At 35.8% G+C, this 24,138-nt stretch overlaps 1 protein-coding gene across 1 annotated transcript in view; it reads left to right on the top strand.

The window, feature by feature from the left end:
• LOC115216696 (endoplasmic reticulum aminopeptidase 1) overlaps window positions 1–24,138 on the top strand; it is a 1,296,444-nt gene that overhangs the window by 912,574 nt on the left and 359,732 nt on the right. The window contains exon 7 of the mRNA XM_029786223.2: window positions 9,401–9,514. Within this exon, the coding sequence (XP_029642083.1) occupies window positions 9,401–9,514 (114 nt within the window). The remainder of the gene's footprint in view (window positions 1–9,400; window positions 9,515–24,138) is intronic.

Raw genomic sequence — 24,138 nt, 5'->3', positions numbered from 1 at the left:
AAAATTAAATATCTTTCATGAAAGTTTTGTAGTCTATTGATATTTGTATATGAGCACTAACCCCCCACCACACACGCACACACACACATAAATGTGTGTATGTATGCAGAGAAAGAGAGAGAGAAAAGAAAGAGGAGAGATACATATATGTGAGAAAGAAAGAAGAGAGATACATATATGTAAGAGAAAGAAGAGGAGAGATACATATATGTATCTCTTTATATATAGAAGTGTGTGTGCATGTGTATTTCAGTTGTTATGTTGGAACTGATGACTGCTATGTTTGAGAACCATTACAGAATAATCTTTGTTATAAAATTGCTTTAGGAAACTCATGTAACAGGACCATATTTAATATGATAGATACACAGCTGTAATTAGACATGGGAACACCTGTGGTATGAAGTTCATGAACTATGGAATGAAGTCCAGTAATTTATAAAACATAGTTGATAACTTCTGTTACCAAGGTTATCTAATTAATGCTGCTGGCTGGAGGTGGTTGTTGCAAAGGTCTAATAAAGAAGAGGTTGAATAGCACTGCAAGGACTGCAGTCTCTTGACCAACAAAGCATTTCTCTATTCATAGATGAGTGTGGTTGTTTGAAATGAGCATAATCCATGTGATGGTGTACGTCAGTGAAAGCTGAGATGTTGAACAGAGGAGATCTGCATAGTCTGAAGTGGAATGAGGTGAGCAGAATCTGTTGGATGTAAAATGCTTAACTTGATTGGGAGGCAGGATACAAGTAACTTGAGAGAGTGGCTGGGTATTAAAGAGACCTACCAATGTATGTAGGAGAGACAACTATATTGGTACGAATATGTGATACAGTTTGGTGAAGACTATTGAATGATATATGCAGTGCTGGAAAGTAGTGATGTTGTTCAGAGGTTGGACTTTAGAGTAAAAATGACAAATCTGTCCAATCCATATAGTGAGATAGGTAATAAATTTTGATAGTCTTACTACTGCTGCTGCTGGCAGTGATGGTGGCAGTGTCAGTGGTGGTGGTGGTGGTGGTGGTGGTGTCATAGAAACTGAAATAGTGTACTAAATATGATAAGATATAGTTTTTAAATGTCAGTATATTACGTTTATAAAATCTGCAGAAAAAGTGAAACAGAAATTGTACAGAAGTTTATTTGAAGTAAACTGCATGTATAAATACATACATAAAAGCATATGTGTATATATGTTTCTATGTATACACATACACATGTACTTATCATATGTTCATGTTTGTGTTTATGCTTATATAAGACACATGTGTGTTGTATGTTGCAAATGTATGTATTTGAGAAAGTTGTATATATATGCGTGTGTACGGAAAGTGAGAACGAGAAATAGAGAACAAATTTTGTTTACATTTCTTAAACATTCAATCCACATATTTTGTGTAACAAATACTTTTTAAATCAATATACTTTTTATTTTTGTATTTAAACTCTTTATGAAACACATTTATAAAATTGAAATTCCCTTCTTCCAGTATTAAATAATCTAGACTGTTATGCTATTACATATTCCAGTATTAAAATATTCACTGTTTGTTTCACAATTTCATTCTATTGATTTTCTTTTGATCACAGAAGACATTGTCCATATTTCAACATTCATTTTCTTTTCTATTATTGTCTACAGAATATATTATTGAAACTTTAACATTGTCTCTCGTGCATATTATAAATGTGTGTTGGTAAGTTCTTTGTGAATGAAGATTTACATTAAATAAAAGGAACTACTCAACTCCTGTTTCTTTTATTCCAAAGTTTATGGGAGGAACATACACTTTACAAATTCCAGTTGTTGTCTCTTATAGACTGAACTTTCACATGCTATGTATCAACTACATCCACCACTCCCACTTGCTACAGCTACTATTGCTTATATAGAAGATTTTGGCTCTTTAAACAAGCAAACTGCATACTATCATTTTTAGAAATCTGTTACACACACATGTACAAATGTGAATTTTAAAAGTGTATGAATGATAGAGGTAGTAACTGCAGGGTCCTTATTTCACATCTTGTCAAAACTGTTACACTCTGTCCCAAGGTATGGTAGTCAACTCCTCCTTATTTGAGATGGCTTAATTGCTGATATATTCTACTTCAGTTTCCAGTCCGGCTCCACCAAAACGTCCAGGCAGCTATATATCTGTAACAAATCTAGAACTACATCCCTGGCTAGATTTCCTGTTTAGAATGAGAAAACTCCTCAGAGTGGATCAGTTTTTGTTCTCCACAACTTAGGTGCAACACATAGACAGGAAAGTTTTCCTATGTAACAATGCAGCTGTTAACACTCAAAAACATCTTATACTACTTTAGAAATAACATTGGAATAAACGACAGAAATTCTCTCACCACAGACAACAATCACCATGTTAAAGACAACCCTATGTCTTCTCTACCTTTCTTACTATCCCTAATATGACTTCTCTTCTTTAAACATGTAATCTGTCACTACTCATGCTCAATTCTAACATACTCGCTATACAACTCCATTTCATCATGCTTTTTCTCTTTAGATCTGTGTCCATCTCAGAGCCTTGTCCCGACCACATCTTTCCTACAGGCGTTAACCATTTATAGACCAATTTACTGTATTTACTCTCTGCCTCTTAAATTACTTCTACATTATTTCAACTAACAGCTGTTCATTGAAAATTTGAACTAACAGCTATAAGCTACCTCATACTACTTCTCTTTCTTTTGTTTCATCCTTCATCTCCATAGCTATAACTCTCTAGAAATATATCCAAGTACCATCTTTTTTTTTCCCCTAATGACACTTACCTACGGAAGTTCAAACTGAACATTGACATACCTCACAGTTTGGGAGGGCCTGCAAAGGTTAAAGTATTCACTTCTTCATAAACAATACATCATATCTTTTTTAAATGCTTGTATATAAATTTGTAGCCATCCCTCTACATATGGTAGGTTGGGATTCTGAAAGTAAATCAACTAGAATAAGAGTAATTTTTTTTTATAAGCTAAGTTTCTACTCAGAGTATTCCACCATCATGCAGCAGTTAATTACTTTGTCACTGACACATAAAGATAACTAAATTTCTTGTATTCATCTCTTTTACTAAAATTGATTCTATCTCTTAATTCAGTCCCTAGAACTAATTAGCAATTAGAAAATAATTAAAAAATATAAATATAAATGGAATGGGAACCCCAATTTGAGGAACTTTCTTAATTAGGAATGAAGATTTATTCAAAACAAATATTTTAAGGTTGAATGGGAAGCAAACACTCAATACTCAGCCATATCACAATAAGTTTGTTTTTCAGCTTTCTTTTTTCTGCTGGTATGGGTTGGACAGCTATTCATTTGAAGCAGCATTCCAACATTACAATGCTCTTGCTGTAATCAATTCTTACCTGTTTTACATATAAGGAATTTTTTTAATCTACTACTTTCAGAACACAGAGCTATAAGGCAAAATGTTCACTAAGAACATAAACACAACACTGATTTTTTGCTCAGATAATCTCACTTATGAAACTCACAATATAAAGATGGACAAAATGCTGCTGAGCATTTTCAGCCAGCTTGCTACCTTAACCCATTAACTGCCAAATTTTTTATTCATATATTTTGGCTTTGCCAGGAGTCTTGGGAGTTAAAAATAATATATAGTATTTAAATTTTCTTCATATGTGAATTATTTTGGAAATCATTTTAAATTTTTCGAAAAATCCCAAATGACAACTACTGAAAAAAGAGCACATTTATCCTTTTCTATTCAGTTGCAATAATAAACATTTTAGTTGTTTTTTTTTTTAAACTATAGTATCAAATATGAATGTGTATGAAATATCAATGAATGATATAGATAGAAAATGCAAAAGAAAAGTTTTCAAAACAGTCGATTTTTTTTTTGTTCAAAAATTACAATTTATTATATAAAATGTCCTCTAGAATTAGACAGAGCTAATAAGGACAAACTTTAACTTCTAAATATTGTTAAACACACCTCCACAAAGGTAATGTACATAAGCAATTCACTTTAGATACAACAAACAACCTGTAGTGAGACTGTTTTTAGCAGATCTCCAAACGGGGCTCTTGGCAGGCAATGGGTTAATAATGATAATCCTTTCTACTATAGGCACAAGAACTGAAATTTTGTAGGAGGGAAATAAGTCAATTACATTGACCCCAGTGCATAGCTGGTACTTAGTTTATCAATCCCAAAAGGATGAAAGGCAAAGTCGACCTCAGCAGAATTTGAGTTCAGAACATAAAGTTGGATGAAATGCCGCTTAGCATTTCGCCCTGCATGCTAATGATTCTGCCAGGTTGCCACTATTGCTGCCTTAATAATGATAATAATAATCATGCAGTACCAGGAAGTAGCTCACCTGGCTTCTGATATTAACTGATTGGAAGTGTAATCATGCACATATTTTGTCTTGGTGTAAAAGATGGGCTACAGCAATATATTCTACTTACTACCATAGTTTTGCTCATCGAATGGTTGACCTTAACCAGGTAAGCATGTCCTTTGCTGGCTGAAGATATGTGCATCTCTGATTATGAGCAGGAGTAGTGAGGGAGCATTGTAGCCATGTATTGAAAGGTATTTGGGGAGGTTTGAATAATTCACCTCTGCAAACATGGGTGTTTTGTTCATCATCCTTAAAGAAACCTTATTCAGGGACCTTTTGGGTGGGGTGGCCTACTCAACCTGAAAATAATTCTAACTGGGCCCCACTGTCTAGCTTGATATGAAATCATCGTGTCATACACACATGGTTGTGATGCATGTGCCTAGTGTACCCTTATCAGACGGGTAGTCATGATGGGTATACTGGGGTTCATATATTTGTACTCCAGTACCACTTTTATGGCATGCATTGCTCTCTCACTTGATGATAAGTCAACCTCGCCAAGATTTGAACTCAGAATGTAAAGACGGATGAAATACCACTAAGCATTTTGCCCAGCATGCTAATAATCTACCAGCTCACTGCCTTAATAATAATAATAATGATAATAATAATAATAATAATGATAATGATAATAATGGTAATAATGGTAATAATAATAATAATAATAATAATAATAATAATGGTAATAATAATAATAATGGTAATAATAATAATAATAATGATAATAATAATAATAATAATAATAATAATAATAAATGCCCTGATGCAGTACCAGGCAGAGGCTCTCATGGCTTCTGATCTTAACTGATTGGAAGTGTTATCATGTACATTGTTCTGTCTTGGTATAAAAGATGGGCTACAGCAAATATTCTGCTCAATACCACAGATTTGCTTGTCAGTTGTTTGACTTTAACCAGTTAAGCATGTCCCTTAGTGGCTGACGATATGTGCATCTCTGATCACGAGCAGAAGTAGTGGGGGAGCATCATAGCCATGTGTTGAGAGGGATTCTTTGGGGTTTGAATAATTCACCTCTGGAGACATGGGTGGGTTTTTCAACATCCTTAAACAACCCTTATTCAGGGACCGTTTGAGCGGGATGGGCTACTCAACCTGAAGAAAATTCTAACTGGGCCCCACCTGCAAGGTCATGTGCAGTTTATCTTGATATGAGATCACCATGCCGCGCACATATGGTTGTGATGCATGTGCCTGGTGTGCCCTTATCAGACGGGTAGTCATGATGGGTATATTGGGCTTCGTATATTTTACCCCAGTGTCACTTTGATGGCATGCTCTGCTCGCTCACTCAATAATAATAATAATAATAATAATAATAATAATAATAATAATAATAATAAATGCCCTGATGCAGTACCAGGCAGTGGCTCTCATGGCTTCTGATCTTAACTGATTGGAAGTGTTATCATGTACATTGTTCTGTCTTGGTATAAAAGATGGGCTACAGCAAATATTCTGCTCAATACCACAGATTTGCTTGTCAGTTGTTTGACTTTAACCAGTTAAGCATGTCCCTTAGTGGCTGACGATATGTGCATCTCTGATCACGAGCAGAAGTAGTGGGGGAGCATCATAGCCATGTGTTGAGAGGGATTCTTTGGGGTTTGAATAATTCACCTCTGGAGACATGGGTGGGTTTTTCAACATCCTTAAACAACCCTTATTCAGGGACCGTTTGAGCGGGATGGGCTACTCAACCTGAAGAAAATTCTAACTGGGCCCCACCTGCAAGGTCATGTGCAGTTTATCTTGATATGAGATCACCATGCCGCGCACATATGGTTGTGATGCATGTGCCTGGTGTGCCCTTATCAGACGGGTAGTCATGATGGGTATATTGGGCTTCGTATATTTTACCCCAGTGTCACTTTGATGGCATGCTCTGCTCGCTCACTCAATAATAATAATAATGGTAATAATAATAATAATAATAATAATAATAATAATAATAATAATAACATTGTTATATTTCGGAATGGTCATTTTGCCAGTTTAGCCAATAAAAACACACGCACTATATATTTGGTGTTACTTTGCTTCAGTGTTATTTATTTTTTACATTAACCTTAATCTTATTTCAGCCAGAGTTCTTTCGTCACACTCCTGTGACCGCATCAGTGGTCCTTTGTTTTCTTCTTTCTTATTTGTGTCTCTCCTTACTAACCATCAGCCATTTTGTATTTCTATTGTATGTCTTCATTTGCGCATGCTTATATCTCTATGTGCGTCTATGTTTATTTAGTGTGTGTATGTGGGGGGATGCCTGTAATATTTGTATCTTCTGTTTATATACGTTCATGTAATTTGTTTTTGTTGTTGATGTTTTTGTTTATTCTTATTTTGTTCATGTGTTTACATCCAGACAAATTACAGAAGCTACACACATAATAGAAAATAAACCTAGACTGAATAGAAAACTAGAATGGAACATTAACACACACCACAACATATGATGGTAGAGGATCCCGAAAACATAATAAATACACAGATAAATAAACAAATAGAAATAAATAACTATATTATTTTTTTTTGCGATTTATTATTATTATTACTAGTATTGTTGTTATACATACATACATACATACATACAAGCATATGTAATGATAATAATAAGTGGATATAAACACATGAACAAAATAAGAATAAACAAAAACAACAACAAAAACAAATTACATGAACGTATATAAACAGAAGATACAAATATTACAGGCATCCCCCCACATACACACACTAAATAAACATAGACGCACATAGAGATATAAGCATGCGCAAATGAAGACATACAATAGAAATACAAAATGGCTGACGGTTAGTAAGGAGAGACACAAATAAGAAAGAAGAAAACAAAGGACCACTGATGCGGTCACAGGAGTGTGACGAAAGAACTCTGGCTGAAATAAGATTAAGATTAATGTAAAAAATAAATAACACTGAAGCAAAGTAACACCAAATATATAGTGCGTGTGTTCTTATTGGCTAAACTGGCAAAATGACCATTCCAAAATATAACAATATCTGTTTCACCACACGACTTCACATAAAAAATCTTGCACAACAAATATATATACGTAGTAATAATAATAATAATAATAATAATAATAATAATAATAATTGTTAGTTTATTTGCTAAAGTACACTAATTACATGAATACAACATAAAATCACAATCAGTATGTTACAGTAAAGAAAGCATAAGTATACCTCAAAATAGGAGAACTCTATAGGTACACTGATGTACCTCATATGTCTCTGACTGGTTTCTTCATAAAGATAATTGCCTTCTCCTTGATGTTTTTCTACAATTGAAAATTTAGTAGTAAAGTGGGTGCTAGCATACTTTATATAAGCTAGGACATTTAAATTTATTATAATTATTCACATAATGATGAGAACAATATTTTTTTATATATAAATTACTAACTCTGGTTAAAAACAATCTCCTGAAATTTGAATTAAGAAAAATTAATAATAAGAAATGAAACAAATGTGTGTGTGTGTGTGTAAATTACAAATTAAAAGCAGCTCTAGTAATGTAAACACTATTGATCACACATACACAGCGCATGTGTTTTGTTTATATGTCAAATTTGCAGTGGAATACCATCTGGGATAGCTCTATATAATGCACAGTGCTAAAGAACACCTGAATGTAATGTCATAGACTAAGCAAGACAATTCGCCCTGGATTGAATCCAAGAATGATAGACACTGATATTTCACCATTATTGTGGCTTATCAATACCACACACTTGGATCAAACCAAAATGAATTGAATTTATATTGAATATATACATATAAATATGATCTTTTAACAGGAATAGTATTGAAGGTGGTGGGAACTTCAATGTTTCTGCCTATTGTTTGTATTATAATTCAACATAAAAACAAACGTTTGATTTGGCTCCATGCAACTTCAAGTTTTGGAGTCCTTTAACAGAAATCCATCTCTTTCAGGCTTAGTTTACTGAATATATAAATGTAGGCGGCAAGCTGGCAGAAACGTTAGTGCGCCGGGAGAAATGCTTAGCGGTATTTCGTCTGCTGTTACTTTCTGAGTTCAAATTCCACCGAGGTCGTCTTTGCCTTTCATCCTTTCGGGGTCGATAAATTAAGTCCCAGTTACGCACTGGGGTCGATCTAATCGACTTAATCCCTTTGTCTGTCCTTGTTTGTCCCCTCTATGTTTAGTCCCTTGTGGGCAATAAAGAAATATATATGTGTGTGTGTGTGTGCAATATAATATAAATTTTATAGATATAGCATATGATATTTGTATTTAAATATAAAACCATATCAAAAGTGCATAGAGAAAACTTCAGCTTTTACTAAGACGTCTCTAGTATGCTCTGCTGTTTAAATCATAAGCATTAGTAGGACACGTAACATGATGCCTCCCATTTCTTGATAACTATCAGTTGAAAGATTTATCAAAGTTTACCATAATACTCAAACCAAAAGTCTTCTGAAAGTGTCCACACTCTGTATGATCATCGAATTCTCAAGGCACTCTATAAATCATCATTGTTCCTGGTTACCAAAACAGTTTCATAGGATGTGAGGGTTATTTCTCTGGTGAATTTCAATTGTTCCTGATTAAGACACTAAGGCAGCAATTTATTGACTCCAGAGAAATGCAAAGCCATTTGAATATGTTGTAAACAACTGGCATTTTCTCGGATGCTCTAACAATTCTGCCAAGTCACTCTACTGCCCTGCTGGATTGTAACAGCAACACAAATATCTGTACAATCTATGATCGATTATCTCTATGGATTGTTAATGCGTTCCACCTGATCAGTAGTTGGTGATGATGATACTGGATGAAGTGTGCTGAGGTTGATGATGATGATAATATTTATGACAATGAATACCACCACCACCACCACCACCACTACTACTACAACTAGTAATTTTTTATTCTTACATATGTATTTTATTTTAAAATTGTCTTTCTCTATCATTACAGTGGTTTGGAAATTTGGTTACTTTAAAATGGTGGGATGATCTTTGGCTGAATGAAGGATTTGCCACTTTTATGCAGTGGATTGGAGTAAAAGCTGTTGAACCAGATTTTGACACTGTAAGTATATTCTTGTTGTTGCCTTTGTTACAATTATTAAAATGAGACAATGTGTCAGAAATTAAGAGTGATTCAAGCTTAAATCTCTTTGAGTATCTAGTTACATCTTTTGCTGTTTTAATGGTTTCTCTCATTCCAATGTGTGAAAGCAATGAATATAAAAATTAAAGGAGAATAACTCCAAATAAGAGGTAATGCTGAACATGATAACTCGGCCATCCTACATCAGTAGAGAAAATGGATGTGAAACAATGAATATAATGACAATAAATTTTGGAAGACAGATGTAGATGACCATGATTTTGGCAGCAAAATCTTTTTTCACTTCTTTTTCACTGCCTTTGTCCATTTAGCAACAAATAGACTACATGGCAATGCTCACTGCTGGAAACAGAGAATACACACTAATTTATTGAAAATGCCAAGAAAAAGGAACAATTTACAGTTTCTGGTTCAATACCTGAGTTTATTGATCCCAGACATTTCTCTTAAGTTATGGTCAAATGTCAGTTTAATGACAAAATTCAATATTTTACTAAATTAATTCATTTAGTATTTTATTATTTTCATTAATTGAAACACCAATACTAGTATTTTCACCTTTATTCAGAATGTCCAGGGTATTTATCATTTAAGAGATAAAATCAGGTTGAAATGCCGTCTGATGATCTACTGATGTTTTGAACAAAGCACCGTGTTTTAAACATACAAGTCTCTTTGAGAAGTTTTTTCTGAGACAAAACATAACAGCCTGTACTGTGCCATATTTTATTATTTTATTCTTTCAGTCATTTGACTGCAGCCATGCTGGAGCACTGTCTTGAAGAGGTTTTAGTCAAACAAGTCAACTGCAGAACTTATTTCTTAAGCCTAGTACTTTTTCTATCAGTCTCTTTTACTGAACCACCAAGTTACAGAGACATAAACACACCAACACTGGTTGTCAAACAGTGATGGAGATATAAACACTGACACAAAGACACACACAGATAGATATATACATGTGTGTGTATACAAGGCTATAGTAGGAGATACTTCCCTAAGGTGCCACACAGTGGAGCTGAATCCAGAAACATGTGGTTGGGAAGCAAGCTCCTTACCACAAAGTCATGCCTGTATACACAGTTTAAATGTTACACCAATACTTTAACCTAATAAAACATGTGGAAATTGTTTCGTCAGAAATATGGTCACAAAAGTGTTAAGTGAGCTTCTGAAAAAACACAACAAAACACGTGTGCTGGGTTTCAGCTTAAAGTATTTCAGCTTATAAGCAAATACCATAACCAATCAGCTTTGTTCACATCACCTTGTAATTATATTTCACTCCCATTTTAACTGTGAGTGAAAGCGATCATGTTGGAGCATTGCTTTGAATGATTTTAGTCAATTTTTTCAACCCCATTATTTGCTTGGCATTTATTTCATCAATCTTTTTTTATTAAATGATTGAATCTTTCTGAAAGCTGTAATGCAGCGTACTATATACAATAAGTTTCTGTTCAATCCACTAATATAATGGTTATTATAAGATGGAATGTTCATAGTAGAAAAACCTTTGATGGTATGCCTGCTGGATCTGGGCTGACCTGGAGGCTGAACAACAGCATCAACACCAACAAACAATGTCATCATCAAAAACAGTAACATCTTTGAACATTAATCTCATAATTATAATCCATTATTCATGAAGCCTTGATTTCATTCTCTGCTTGCTCAAGTTTGATTTGTTGGTTCTCTGAAGATGTTTACCAATTGTAATCTCTTTCATTGTAGTACTACTGACTACATCATTCCTAACATAGAATAGATTCCTATGGTAAAAGGAAAAAACGAATATTTCCTTCATTGTGTTTATAATAGATTATAGTGGGTCCCTGGCAATCCCCAGCAGTGAGCTGTGTATTGCTACATAATTTAAATGTTGTTAAATGGATAAAGTTAGAGAGGATATAAATTATGCTGTAAAAAATATGGTCAGCTACAACTGTCTTCCAAAGTTTAAGATACCTCGACTACTAACCACTACCACCACCACCACTAACCAACCACCACCATCGCTACCACCACTAACCACCACCATCGCTACCACCATCACCAACACTGATCCCTACCACCACCACTAACCAGCACTACCACTACATGCTACCATCACTAACCACCACCACCTATCACCACTAATCAATACTACCACCATTAACCATCACCTCTAACTCCTACCACAACCAACATCTCCACTACCACCACCACCACTCTTAACCTTCATCACCTACAAGAACAACCACAAACACCATCAACCACCGGTAGCACTACGACTATTGTCATTGTCATCATTTTACATGCTGCTTTCCATGTTTTCATAGGTTTGACTAGCGAGTTGTCATGAGTAAATCTATCTCATATTTAGAGTTATTCTCCTACTTAATAAGTCACAGCATCATGTTTCATGTGAATACTATTTTGACTTGGATTCTATGGTTGGGTGCCATTTTCATCTCCAACCACTTTACAGATTGTACTAGGTGCATTTTATCATGGCACCAGCATTAGAGAAGTTGTCACATCCTCAGAAAGTCCAAACTAATGCTCCTCTTGACACTACATTGTCTCCAGTCACTCAACAGCCACTAGACGTATTGTGCTGAGGCCGTTTTATCATGGCACCAGTACTAGTACCAAGGCCCTATACTCTATGAAAGAAAGGAAAGCCTAATAGCTCTATATTGTCTCCTTTATAAAGAGCAATGTAATTAATAGAGTCAGTAGAAGAGACAGAGGTTGTGGACATAAAACTAAGATGAAAGCATGAATGGAGTGAGAGAGAGGAGAGAATAGATGCTTGGGGTGACAATTGGAAGAGGAGAGAGGAGAGAGGAAGAGATTAAAAGAAGTAGAAACTGTATTGGTAATAAGCTAGCTATGTTTATGTGTCTTCGATTTAGCTGTACAAGTTCACATATGCATTGATACAGGGGTGGAGAATGGGATGAAAATTAAACCCGAGAAGTGTATATTTAAGAGGAACAATAATTGAACCTAAGAAATGTATGTGGCTCTGAGTTAGTGTAACTCTTACCTTTAGCAAAAGCTGTGCTAGTCAGTACCCTCTGTCATTTTTGTGATCTCTACTAAGTTTGCCTTTAGGTTCTAATTACTAATAAGCCACCCATTTTGTATATGTATATATATATACATATATACACACACACACATATATATACATATATACATACACACACATATATATATACATATATATACTGTGTTATCTTCACTTGTGTTTAAGAAGGAAAGAATTATTATTATAATGAATGAGATCATTAAGATCATTAATTATGGTTATTAACATAATGAAATATAAATAATGATCAATTTAGAGAAGAAAAATTTCTCTCATTACCTCACTAGGTAATTCTGATCAACAATTTTATCAGCAAAGAGTGTGTACAAGGCTCCTTGCCAACTATTCTCTCTGCAAAGTGGTTGGATAATGAGTAGAGAATGTATAGGATTATGATATCCCTTTAATCCTGAGAGACCCATTCAATGTCTTTTGTAATGGTGCTATGAGAAAATACATCCAGTACACTCTGTAAAGTGGTTGGTGATAGGAAGGGCATTTAGCTTTTGAAATAGGGCCAAAATAACATATTCGATTACCTGTTTATGGGAGTCTTATCTCCCAGTGCAAGGCAACTTGGACTGTGATGACCTGTCCAACCCATGCCAACATGGAAAATACTTGTAAAATGATGATGATGATTATTGTTGTTGTTGTTGCTGTTGTTGTTGTTTCCTGCTTTCATAAGCGTAGCAAGTGGGAGACAAGGTAGAAACAGCCACTTCTAGGTACTTGTGTAAAGGTACACCAAATTTTCACTGCCATGACTATTAAGAGAGAACACCAAAACCATCCCTCCACCCCAAATATACAAAACCGTTTCTATGCTTGTCTGCAATTCACATTAAAACGGCATTCTGGAGGTTGCATCTCGACTTTGATAGAATATTGTTTCAAGCTGCAAAGAGGAGTGATGAAAGCTGATGCAATTTCATTAACATGTAGTTAGCCCCAGGTTAACTCTGGTCAAACAGTTGTATGATCATAAGCATTGGTTATGAACATCTTGTCTGTTTAGAAGTATCTATAATGACATCTAATATGTCCTTTCCTATTTAAGGCAGCAAGATGTGATTTGAAAAAGATTTGGCTGCTATTTCTAGCAACTTGAGCAGCCCAATAGAGGCTTCCTCATTGTTTATGTTATGATATGAAGTGAAAGCAAATGAGAAATATAATTAAAGGCTGATGTGAATAAAGCTGGTTGGTTAGCACACTTGACTATAAGCAGAAATGTTTTAAGCTGAAACCCAGAGCAGCTGTTTTGTTTTGTCTTTGAGAAGTTCACTGAACTCTTTCATAACCATATTTATCATGAAATGCATTCCTATTGAATTGCAACTGATACTAAAAATAATCAAAAGTTATGAAGAATCAAGTAAAAGAACTAATTTTGTCATTATTAACCTGATGTTTTGAACATTACTTACGAAAAATGTTCCTACATAAAATTATGATACAAGGCTTTTATTTAAACAGAAAGCACTTTAAATGGATTAGTTTTGAGTCATAGAATAAAGGACAGTCACAGTAAAAGAGTTGATTCATTCACTTTCATTTCAATTCACTAAGCTATTTGTAAGAAGTTACCAGATTGCCAAGGCAAAAGTTGTCTGATATAAAAGAGCTGCTTTTCCAGGGGAACATTTTGCCTTTCATATAATGGCCTTCTTAATTTCAAGTCCTGTAAAATATATCTAACAATATAATTGATACTTAAAACAATTCTAATGTGAAAGTTTAATCATCATCATCATCATCATCATCACCACTACTGTCTTTGTCATCATCATTACCATCATCACCATGGTTGTTCATTTTGTAAGTCCAATAAAACACTTGACATATAAATATCATAGGTTTAGTAAACTTAGCAGACTTTGAATTGATGATTTGTAGGTAAATAGCACATTGCCAGCATGGAAATAAATAATAAAAATGCCAACCATTCATTGAGGTAAATAAATGAAAAAAACATCCACTTAAATCTGGAATGTCTTACAAATTAGACTTATTACAGTTATATTGTAAATGATGTTTTCTATCAGTTTATAACTGGATCCATATAAAATCACAATGAGAATGACTTATAGGTAGACAAAAATAGAGTTTGATATATTTTTTGTAAATACATCAATTTTTATTCTTTTAAGTGCCACCATTTTGAAACTGAATTGTATTGGTTTCTCTTACAGAGCTAGAATATTGTATATCTGTATATTAGAGTCTGTCTGATTCCAGGAACAGTATTTGAAATTCAACTGAGCTTGTTAGAGGATTTTGTTAAATCTTGTTCTGAGAAAAGGCACTTAATTTATTAAATTTATCTATAGTAATATAGAGAAGCTTTGGAATGGATAGCAAAACTTCTGTGCTAGGTTTTGTGAAAGTTGTATTTCTTTGATCATATTTTACAAAATATTAACTGAAAACTATTATCATTCTGACCAGACTGAAATCTTGTGATATATGTTTTCTAAAAAAGCAAAATTGTTTCTAACCACTGTTTCAATATCGAGTTCCAATATAGTGTGAAAATAACTGTTTTAAATTGATTTCATGAAATAAAACTACGGTATATGTTATGGTTTTGTGCAATAAGGGAAAATAATGCAATAAAAAGGAAAAATAAATATTTATTAACAATCTAAAGTCAGTGTATATCAGTTAATTGAAAATAATAATGTTAGACTATATATAGTCAATGTGTCATATTCATATTTATAAAATTGATTTTCTTTTTACAATTTTCTTATTTCCTCACAAATTTTTATTTATATCTTTACTAATGAAAACAAACTGAGTATCACCATTGAGTTTCAATATCTGAATATTAACTCAAAATGTTAATATCAAGTTTTCTCTCTCTCTCTCTCTCTCTCTCTCTCTCTCTCTCTCTCTCTCTCTCTCTCTCTCTCTCTCTCTCTCTCTCTCTCTCTCTCTCTCTGTATATATATATATATATATATATATATATATATTTGCATATATGTATATGTAGCTATACATCTGTGTGTGTGTATATGTATATATATATATACACACACACACACACACATTACTGTTTATGAAAGCAAAAAATTTCTATTTGTCCAACTTGATAATTTTGTGGAATCGTTAACAAAACAAAACAAAAAAAAATACAAGAAAAAACTATATATATGGAAATAAAATAAATGTAAGTAAAACAAAAACCTAGCTGGAAATGTCTTTGTCTCCAACTGAGAAAATGTGATCAGTAAAAGAAAGATAAATGATTGTAGTAGTTTTTATTACAAAAAAGATAAGAGGAGAGACTTATTATCTTGAGGGTCCTTTAGATTGGATCAATGTAACAAGTCTGTATATGCGTGGAGAGAAAAATATTTGATTGAATTTCATCAGTATATGACAGGTATGTAAATATACCAGTATTAGAATAATAAAAAATCAGAGATAACCCTGGTTGTTACTGAACACAGAATGTCCAATGGTATCTTTACTTTGTCCTTTGAGAATAATTGATTCATATAATAATAATAATAATAATAATAATAATAATAATGATAATAATGATAATAGTAATAATAATAATAATAATAATAATAATGATAATAATGATAATAATAATAATAATAATAATAATACAGCAAATATTCTGCTTAATACCAAAGATTTGCTTGTCAGTTGTTTGACCTTAACCAGTTGAGCATGTCCCTTAGTGGCTGACGATATGTGCATCTCTGATCACGAGCAGAAGTAGTGGGGGAGCATCATAGCCATGTGTTGAGAGGGATTCTTTGGGGTTTGAATAATTCACCTCTGGAAACATGGGTGGTTCTTTCAACATCCTTAAACAACCCTTATTCAGGGACCTTTTGAGCGGGATGGGTTACTCAACCTGAAGAAAATTCTAACTGGGCCCCACCTGCAAGGTCATGTGCAGTTTATCTTGATATGAGATCACCATGTCGCGCACATATGGTTGTGATGCATGTGCCTGGTGTACCCTTATCAGACGGGTAGTCATGATGGGTATATTGGGCTTCGTATATTTCACCCCAGTGTCACTTTGATGGCATGCACTGCTCTCTCACTCAATAATAATAATAATAATAATAATAATAATAATAATAATAATAATAATGATAATAATAATACATGTCGCACACATATGGTTGTGATGCATGTGCCTGGTGTACCTTTATCAGACGGGTAGTCATGATGGGTATATTGGGCTTCGTATATTTTACCCCAGTGTCACTTTGATGGCATGAACTGCTCTCTCACTCAATAATAATAATAATGATAAAAATAATAATAATAATAATAATAATAATAATAATAATAATAATTTCTACTAAAGGCACCAGGCCTGAAATTTGGGGGAAGGGTCCTAGTCAAATACATCGACCCCAGTGTTCATCTGGTACTTATTTTATCAACCTTGAAAGGATGAATATCATTTAAGATTAAAAGGGATCAGAACACAGAATGTAAAGAACCAGAAAAAAAGTCACTAATCATTTTGTTGAGCATGCTAACGGTTCTCCTAGCTGACCACCTGAAATAGTTTTGGACTCTCCCATCGAAGATGACATATGAGTGTTCAGCTTTTGCTGAATGACCTGCACAAACGATTTGTTTATAGTAATCAAACATAGGTAGAGGGGCTCCGAAAGGGGTCTCAGGAAGTAGTGTCTCTGCCTTCCTGAGCTTGTTTTCCATCACATTTCTTAAAAATTGTGTTTGAAGCCTTGGTCTCAAGGCCACTCATGTCTAGAAACTGAGGTTGGGGGTAAGCAAGGGAATGCTCTCTGTAGAAAATTCAGCTCCAAAAAAGCTTCATGATAGCTAAGGAGAATGGGCACCAGCCAACCCAAAGGTTAGGGTGCTGCCTACCTCAAAAAGGAAGGTGCAAGCCCTCATTCTAGTTTGCGCAAGCATGACTTGCCTTATGATGGCCGAAGGCCTGACGAGAAGCTTGGTGTTAGGGTTAGGGTTGGAAAGTTGGAATGTGGGCAGTTTGCGTGGAAGGGGAACTAAGGTATGTGAAGAATTGATAAAGATAAGGGTGGATGTGAGCTGTGTGCAGGAGGCTAGGTGGAGGGGCCAGGGTGCAAAATTTATGGTGGGTCAAGGGAAGAAGGTACAAGATGTGGTGGTCAGGAAATACCAAGGGGACTGGAGGTGTGGGAGTTTTGGTGAAAGAAGAAATCTGTGAGAAGGTGGTGGAGGTCAGGAGAAAGAGAGACAGAGTGATGACAGTAGTGTTAGCATTTGAGGAAGAAGTGGTAAGGGTGATTTGTGGGTATGATCCACAGAATGGAAGCAGGATCACTGAGAAAGAGCAGTTCTTTGCTGAAATAGCAAATGAGTGGGACTTACAAAAGATAGATGAATTAGTTTTGGGCTTGGGTGATTTTAATGGACATGTTGAGAAATGGATCCAGAGCTTTGAGGGTGTGCATGGGGGAAACAGAAATGGGGAGAGAAATGTGGAACGAAGGATGCTGTTGGAGTTTTGTGATGAGAAAGAGTTGTGTGTGGTGAACATGTGGTTTAGGAAAACAGAGAAATGGAAGGTGACTTTCAGTGCAGACGGGAATGAGACGGAGATTGATTTTGTGATGGTTGGCAAGAAGAACAAAAAGTATCAGAAAGATGTGAAGACAATACCAGGGGAGTTGCAGCACAGGTTAGTGGTTGCTGACTTGGGCTGAGAAAGGGAATGGTCGAGAAGAGAAAGGTGTGGAAACTGAAGGAAGAAGAAACAAAAGCATGGTTTGAGGAGAGAATTCAGGAGTTGCACTGGATTTGTGGAAGTCTTTTAAAGAAGGGGTATTAAAGGCATGTGACGAAGTGTGTTGAAGGACAAAAGGAAGGAGGGATTGAGGAGATATGTAGTGGTGGAACAAGGAGGTGAGTGATGCGATAGTGAGGAAGGAGGGAGTGCACAAAGCTTTATGTTATAATAGGACTGAGCAAATGAGAGTCAGGTATGAAGAATCGTGCAAAGAGGGTGATTGTGAGATCTATGAGGAAGGAAGCTGGGGAGAAGTTGAGCAGGCTGGATGAGAACCCAGATAGAGTGTTTAGGTTTATTAAATAGATGAAAAAAGATGGAAGAGATGTTGAGGGAGGAAGATGCATGAGGGTGAGTGATGGAAGGTTGAATTTTAGTGAGAAGGACAGGGGAAGGGTTTGGAAGGAGTATATGGAGGGAATTATGAATGAGGAGAATGAATGCGATCAGAGGGTGGAAGTTGTTGTGGTAAAGGGGCCAGTGGAGAGGGTTAGTCAGGAGGAAGTAGTGGAAGCAATGAAGGAAATGACAACAAGAAAGGCAAAGGGGGATGCAATGAGCTGTGGGGCATATATGGGAGTGATGTTATTGGAGCATGCGATGAAGATAGTGGAAAGGGTGTTGGAGAGGAGAATTTGGAAAGGGGTGGATGTGGACGAGATGCTTTTTGGTTTTATGCCAGGAAGGGGGACAATAAATGCATTGTTCATTGTAAGGAGATTGCAGGAGGAGTACTGAGATAAGGGGAAGGGGTTGTACATATGCTTCATTGATCTGTAGAAGGCATTTGATAGGGTTCCAAGGAAGGTGACTGAGTGGGCATTGATGAAGAGAGGTGTACTAAAGGTAATAGTGAGGGCAGTGATGAGTTTGGGTGAGGGGTTAAAGACAAAAGTTTGAATTGGATCAGAGCTGTCGAAGGATTTTGCTGTGAAAGTTGGTGTGCATCAGGGAACTGTGTTGTCACCATTGTTGTTTGCAATAGTGGTTTATGTGGTAATGGAGAGTGCAGGGGTTCCGGTTTCCCGGTTTCTTGGCGTATAGGTTCCCCACCTGGACGGGACGCTGGTCCATCACAGGTGAGCTGCAAAATGCAGGAGGAAAGAATGAAAGAAAGTTGTGGCAAAAGAATCAACAGAAGTTTTGCCATTACCTTCTGCTGGAGCCATGGGGAGCTTAGGTGTTTCGCTCATTAACACATGCATCACCTGGTCTGAGATTCAAACCTATTCCTTCATTGCCCACAAGGGGCTAAACATAGAGGGGACAGACAAGTACAGACAAACAGATTAAGTCAATTACATTGACCCCAGTGCGTCACTGGTACTTTATTTATGGAGGGAACAGGTGGATGAAGAGATTGGGAGGGTTGGATTGAGAAGGGAGGATGCCCAAAACCAGGCATGATGGGAAGATGGCGTGAGGGCAGTTGCTATGGCATTGAGGTAGATTCAGTCACCCCCATTAACAGGAACAAAACCCAGATTTAAAACACTGGATGATGATGATGATGAAACGTATGTGCTATATATTAGCTCACTCCCACCATCAAATTGCCTGAACAGGTGCACAGTGTACCACATGTCAGGTGTCAAAATGATCCCAGAGCAATGTGAGATGAAGTGTTTTGCTCAAAAACGCAATGCAGAAACTGGTCTAGGAATTATAAACCATGATCTTGCAATTGTGAATGCAACACCCTAACCACTAAGCCATGCATCCCTCACATAAAATAAAAATGCTACGGGCATATAATAATAATGATGATGATGATCTTATGCTATACAATGCTCAGGTGCACTATGAATTATTCATCAAAACCATTCTACTTGAAGGAATTAACATTTTTTTTTATTTTTCAAATTTTTGTAATTGAAGGAAGGAATAATTAGATATTAGTCATAGACACAGATACAGCTGTATGGTTAAGAATTTTACTTCATAACCATGTATTTCCTGGTACAATCTCACTGCACTGCATCATGTCAAATATTTCTACTGTAGCCTCATGTTGACTAAAGCCTTGTAAATGGAAATTCAAATTTTGGCACAAGGCCAGAAACATTGAGGGTGGCAGTAAGTTGATTACATTGACCCTAGTATTCTACTGGTACTTATTTTGTCAACTCCGAAAGAAATGAGAGGAAAAGTCAAACTTAGTGGAATTTGAATGTAAAGACACCACTAATCATTTTGCCTGGCATACCAACGATTCTACCAGCTCACCACCTTAACTATTGACTAGTTTATGATACAAAAGAATCCATCGCTTTGTTGTTCTGGTGTGGATTCAGTCAACTCTGCTAGAACAGACTTCTGGTATGCAGATATGTAGAAAGTCAAAGATATTAGTGCTATTCACAAATACAGCTTTCTAGATGTTCTATACTTTTGTCTCTGGAAATATCACACTCCAAACTCAAAAATACTTTGATTTGATATGTGGGATGCAGTGTGATATGTTACTTTCTCTCCCCTGTCAAGTTCATTCTTGTATATTTGAGGCTACAAACTGTGATCATAGCAAAGATGAACAAGACTCAGCTGAAGGATGCATGCAATTTACTGTTCCAGTTCAGGACTGATCTTTAGACCTATGAACAAAAGCCTTCCAGCTATGATTCACCTGTTTTCTGATTGGCACGGTATATCTAGGATTATATAATCCAATGTTTTTTTCTAGTTTTCAAGTCATCAAGTATGATTTGAAGGAGATTTAGCTGTCATTTCTTGCTCATTGAGTGACCATGTAGAGGACTTCATAACCTAGCAAAAGTTCAGCAGCCAAATAGGTCACTATTACTACTACTAGAAAAAATAAGTCTCCACAAACAAACAGAATTTGTAACCCATATATGGTAAAGAGGAAGAAGACAACGAATAAACATATATACATGTATGTATGTGTATGTGTGTGTGTGTGTGTGGATGATGGATGGATGGATGGATGGATGGATGGATGTGTATGTGTGCATGCATACATGCGTGTGTCTATGTGTGTATGAATGCATGCATGTGTACATATATATACAAGTGGGTGCTGAAAAGTTCCTGACTTTAAGGGTGTCGCAAAGGGTCTGGCTGAAGGCCCAACCGTCCAAGTCCTTTTACAGGGCTTAGAAAAACTGAAGGACTACTGCAATGTGTGTGAATCTGAGAGGAGAATATGTTGAGTAAAATCATAATTAACTGATCCTCCTGTATTTCTTTTACCCAAAGCCAGGAACTTTTCATCCACACCCTCATATATGTGTATGCATGTCTATGTCTGTCTGTTTGTATGTATATATATGTATGTATGTGTGTGTGTATATATATGTATATATATATATGTGTGTGTGTGTGTGTGCATGTATATGTGTATGTATGTATATATATATGTATGTACTTATATATATGTATCTGTAGGCGCAATGACCCAGGTGGTTAGGGCAGCAAATTCGTGGTCATAGGATCGTGGTTTCAATTCCCAGACAGGGCATTGTGATTGTTTATTGAGTAAAAACACCTAAAGCTCCATGTGGCTCCAGCAAGGGGTGGTGGTGAACCCTGCTGTACTCTTTCACCACAACTTTCTCCCACTTTTTCTTTTTGTTTCTGTTGTACCTGTATTTGAAAGGGCCAGCCTTGTCACACTCTGTGCCATGCTGAATCTCCTCGAGAACTACGTTAAGGGTACACGTGTCTGTGGAGTGCTCAGCCACTTGTACATTAACAAATGAGTTGCGATGTCACTGGTGCAAAGCTGTATCAGCCTTTGCCTTTCCCTTGGATAGCATCGGTGGCATGGGGAGGGGAGGCTGGTATGCATGGGCGACTGCTGGTCTTTCATAAACAATCTTGCCCAGACTTGTGCCTCAGAGGCTAACTTTCTAGGTGCAATCCCATGGTCATTCATGACCGAATGGGTCGCAATATATATGTATGTATCAGGCACATGCCAAGAGTAATTACTCAGGGTAGGCAGTTGGTGGTGTTTATGTAGTAAAACACACAAAAAAATAGGCAAAACACGGGCACGTGACTGAGTGGGAAGCAGATTTACTTCTGCCTTTATAGCATGTAAAGAAAACATTGTTGTAGGAATGTATGCAGCATGTGTACTACAACAGCACTATGCATAGTTTTAATACTGAAATTGAAAGGGGTGAATTATGCCTACCTAATCTACAAATAAATAGAATATTTTGCATTTTATGCATAATAATCAGAGTAACTATAATTTTATTGAATTAGGTGCATATTTTGCCATAAAAGGAAAATGTTACTATCAATCTATTTCATTCAAGGCAGGCTCTGCCTACCCAGGCGACACGTCCCTGATGTGTATGTATGTCAGTATCATCCAAACTATTGGATGTGATTATACACCGCTAGTCACAATGCACTTTATTCACCTTACCGACACAAAATTCAAATCCATATGGTAACTCAGTAAACTACATACCCACACAGTCATGCCTGCGCTTTTAATATTCTAAAGTTTATATCTGAAATTTATAACCACTTTACATGTTTTATATTTAATAAACATATTCACTAATTACACACAAAGATGTTTATTACATGATGATAGTTTTTTTTCCATTTAATATACACCTTTTCATTATTTAATAATTTAATAAGCATCATATTTATGTCTACTTAGTATCCCAGAATCAGCTCTTTGTCTCTAAAACAAATACCAAAATTTCTTGTAAAAGGTTCCTGGAATAGATTTTCATAACCAATGAAATAGAATTTGTGTATGAACTCTTGAAAAATGCTAAGTAGAGAAGAAAAAATAGGCTGAAATTTGTGGAATAAAAACCAAAATTTGATGCTATAACTCTGTTGCATGTGTTTAGAATGATTTTATTATTATTTATTAATTTCCTTTAGCTGCACAGGTGCTGAAAGTCTCTTTCAATTCTCTCCTACTAGTTGATGTGCTGCCACTGAGAAATATTAGATGAAAATGTTTGGACTTTTGTTTATAGATTTCTCAAACATCATCATCATCATTTAATGGCTGTTTTCCATGCTGGCATGAATTGGACGATTTGACAGGAGCTGGCCAGCTGCCCGGGCTCCTGTTGTCTGTTTTGGCATGGTTTCTACAGCTGGATGCCCTTCCCAAGGCCAACCACTTTACAGGGTACTGGGTGCTTTTTATGTGTCACTGACCCAGGTGTCTTTATGTGGCTCTGGGATGGATGCTTTTATGTGGTACTGGCATTGGTGCTTTTACATGGGACCAGCTTGGTGGTTTTTGAGGGGTACCGGCATAGATGCTTTCCGTGAGGCACTAGCACAGGTGCTTTTTATATGACATCAGCACCTGTGAGCCCACAAGACAAAGACCTCTCAGCAGAGAGAGGAAGTGGAGCATGACCATAAAAGAGGTGCCTGTATGGTTGGATAGTTGTCATTTTACTTGGTCCCTTGTCATCTTCTCTGTGAAGCCCAATGTCTGAAGATCCTTTCTTGGGCTTACTTGTTCCATAAGTTCTCTCCACAATTAGAGATCAGTAATTTTTATGTGGCTGTCCTCATCCATATACATCACATAACCATATCAGTGCAGTCTTCTCTCTTGCACACTACATCTGGTTCCTCATAAACCCAGTTTTTCTCTTAAAACATTTACACTCTGTTGTACATGCACACTGACATTACCCATGCTGGATTCATTTCTCTCAAGCTTTTACATGTCCTTTGTAGTCATAGCCCATGTTT

Source organism: Octopus sinensis, linkage group LG10 (assembly GCF_006345805.1).
Source record: "Octopus sinensis linkage group LG10, ASM634580v1, whole genome shotgun sequence".
In the NCBI taxonomy this organism is placed as follows: Eukaryota; Metazoa; Mollusca; class Cephalopoda; order Octopoda; family Octopodidae; genus Octopus; species Octopus sinensis.
Note: the sequence above shows the minus strand (reverse complement) of the source record. Positions and strands in the feature narration are given on the sequence as shown.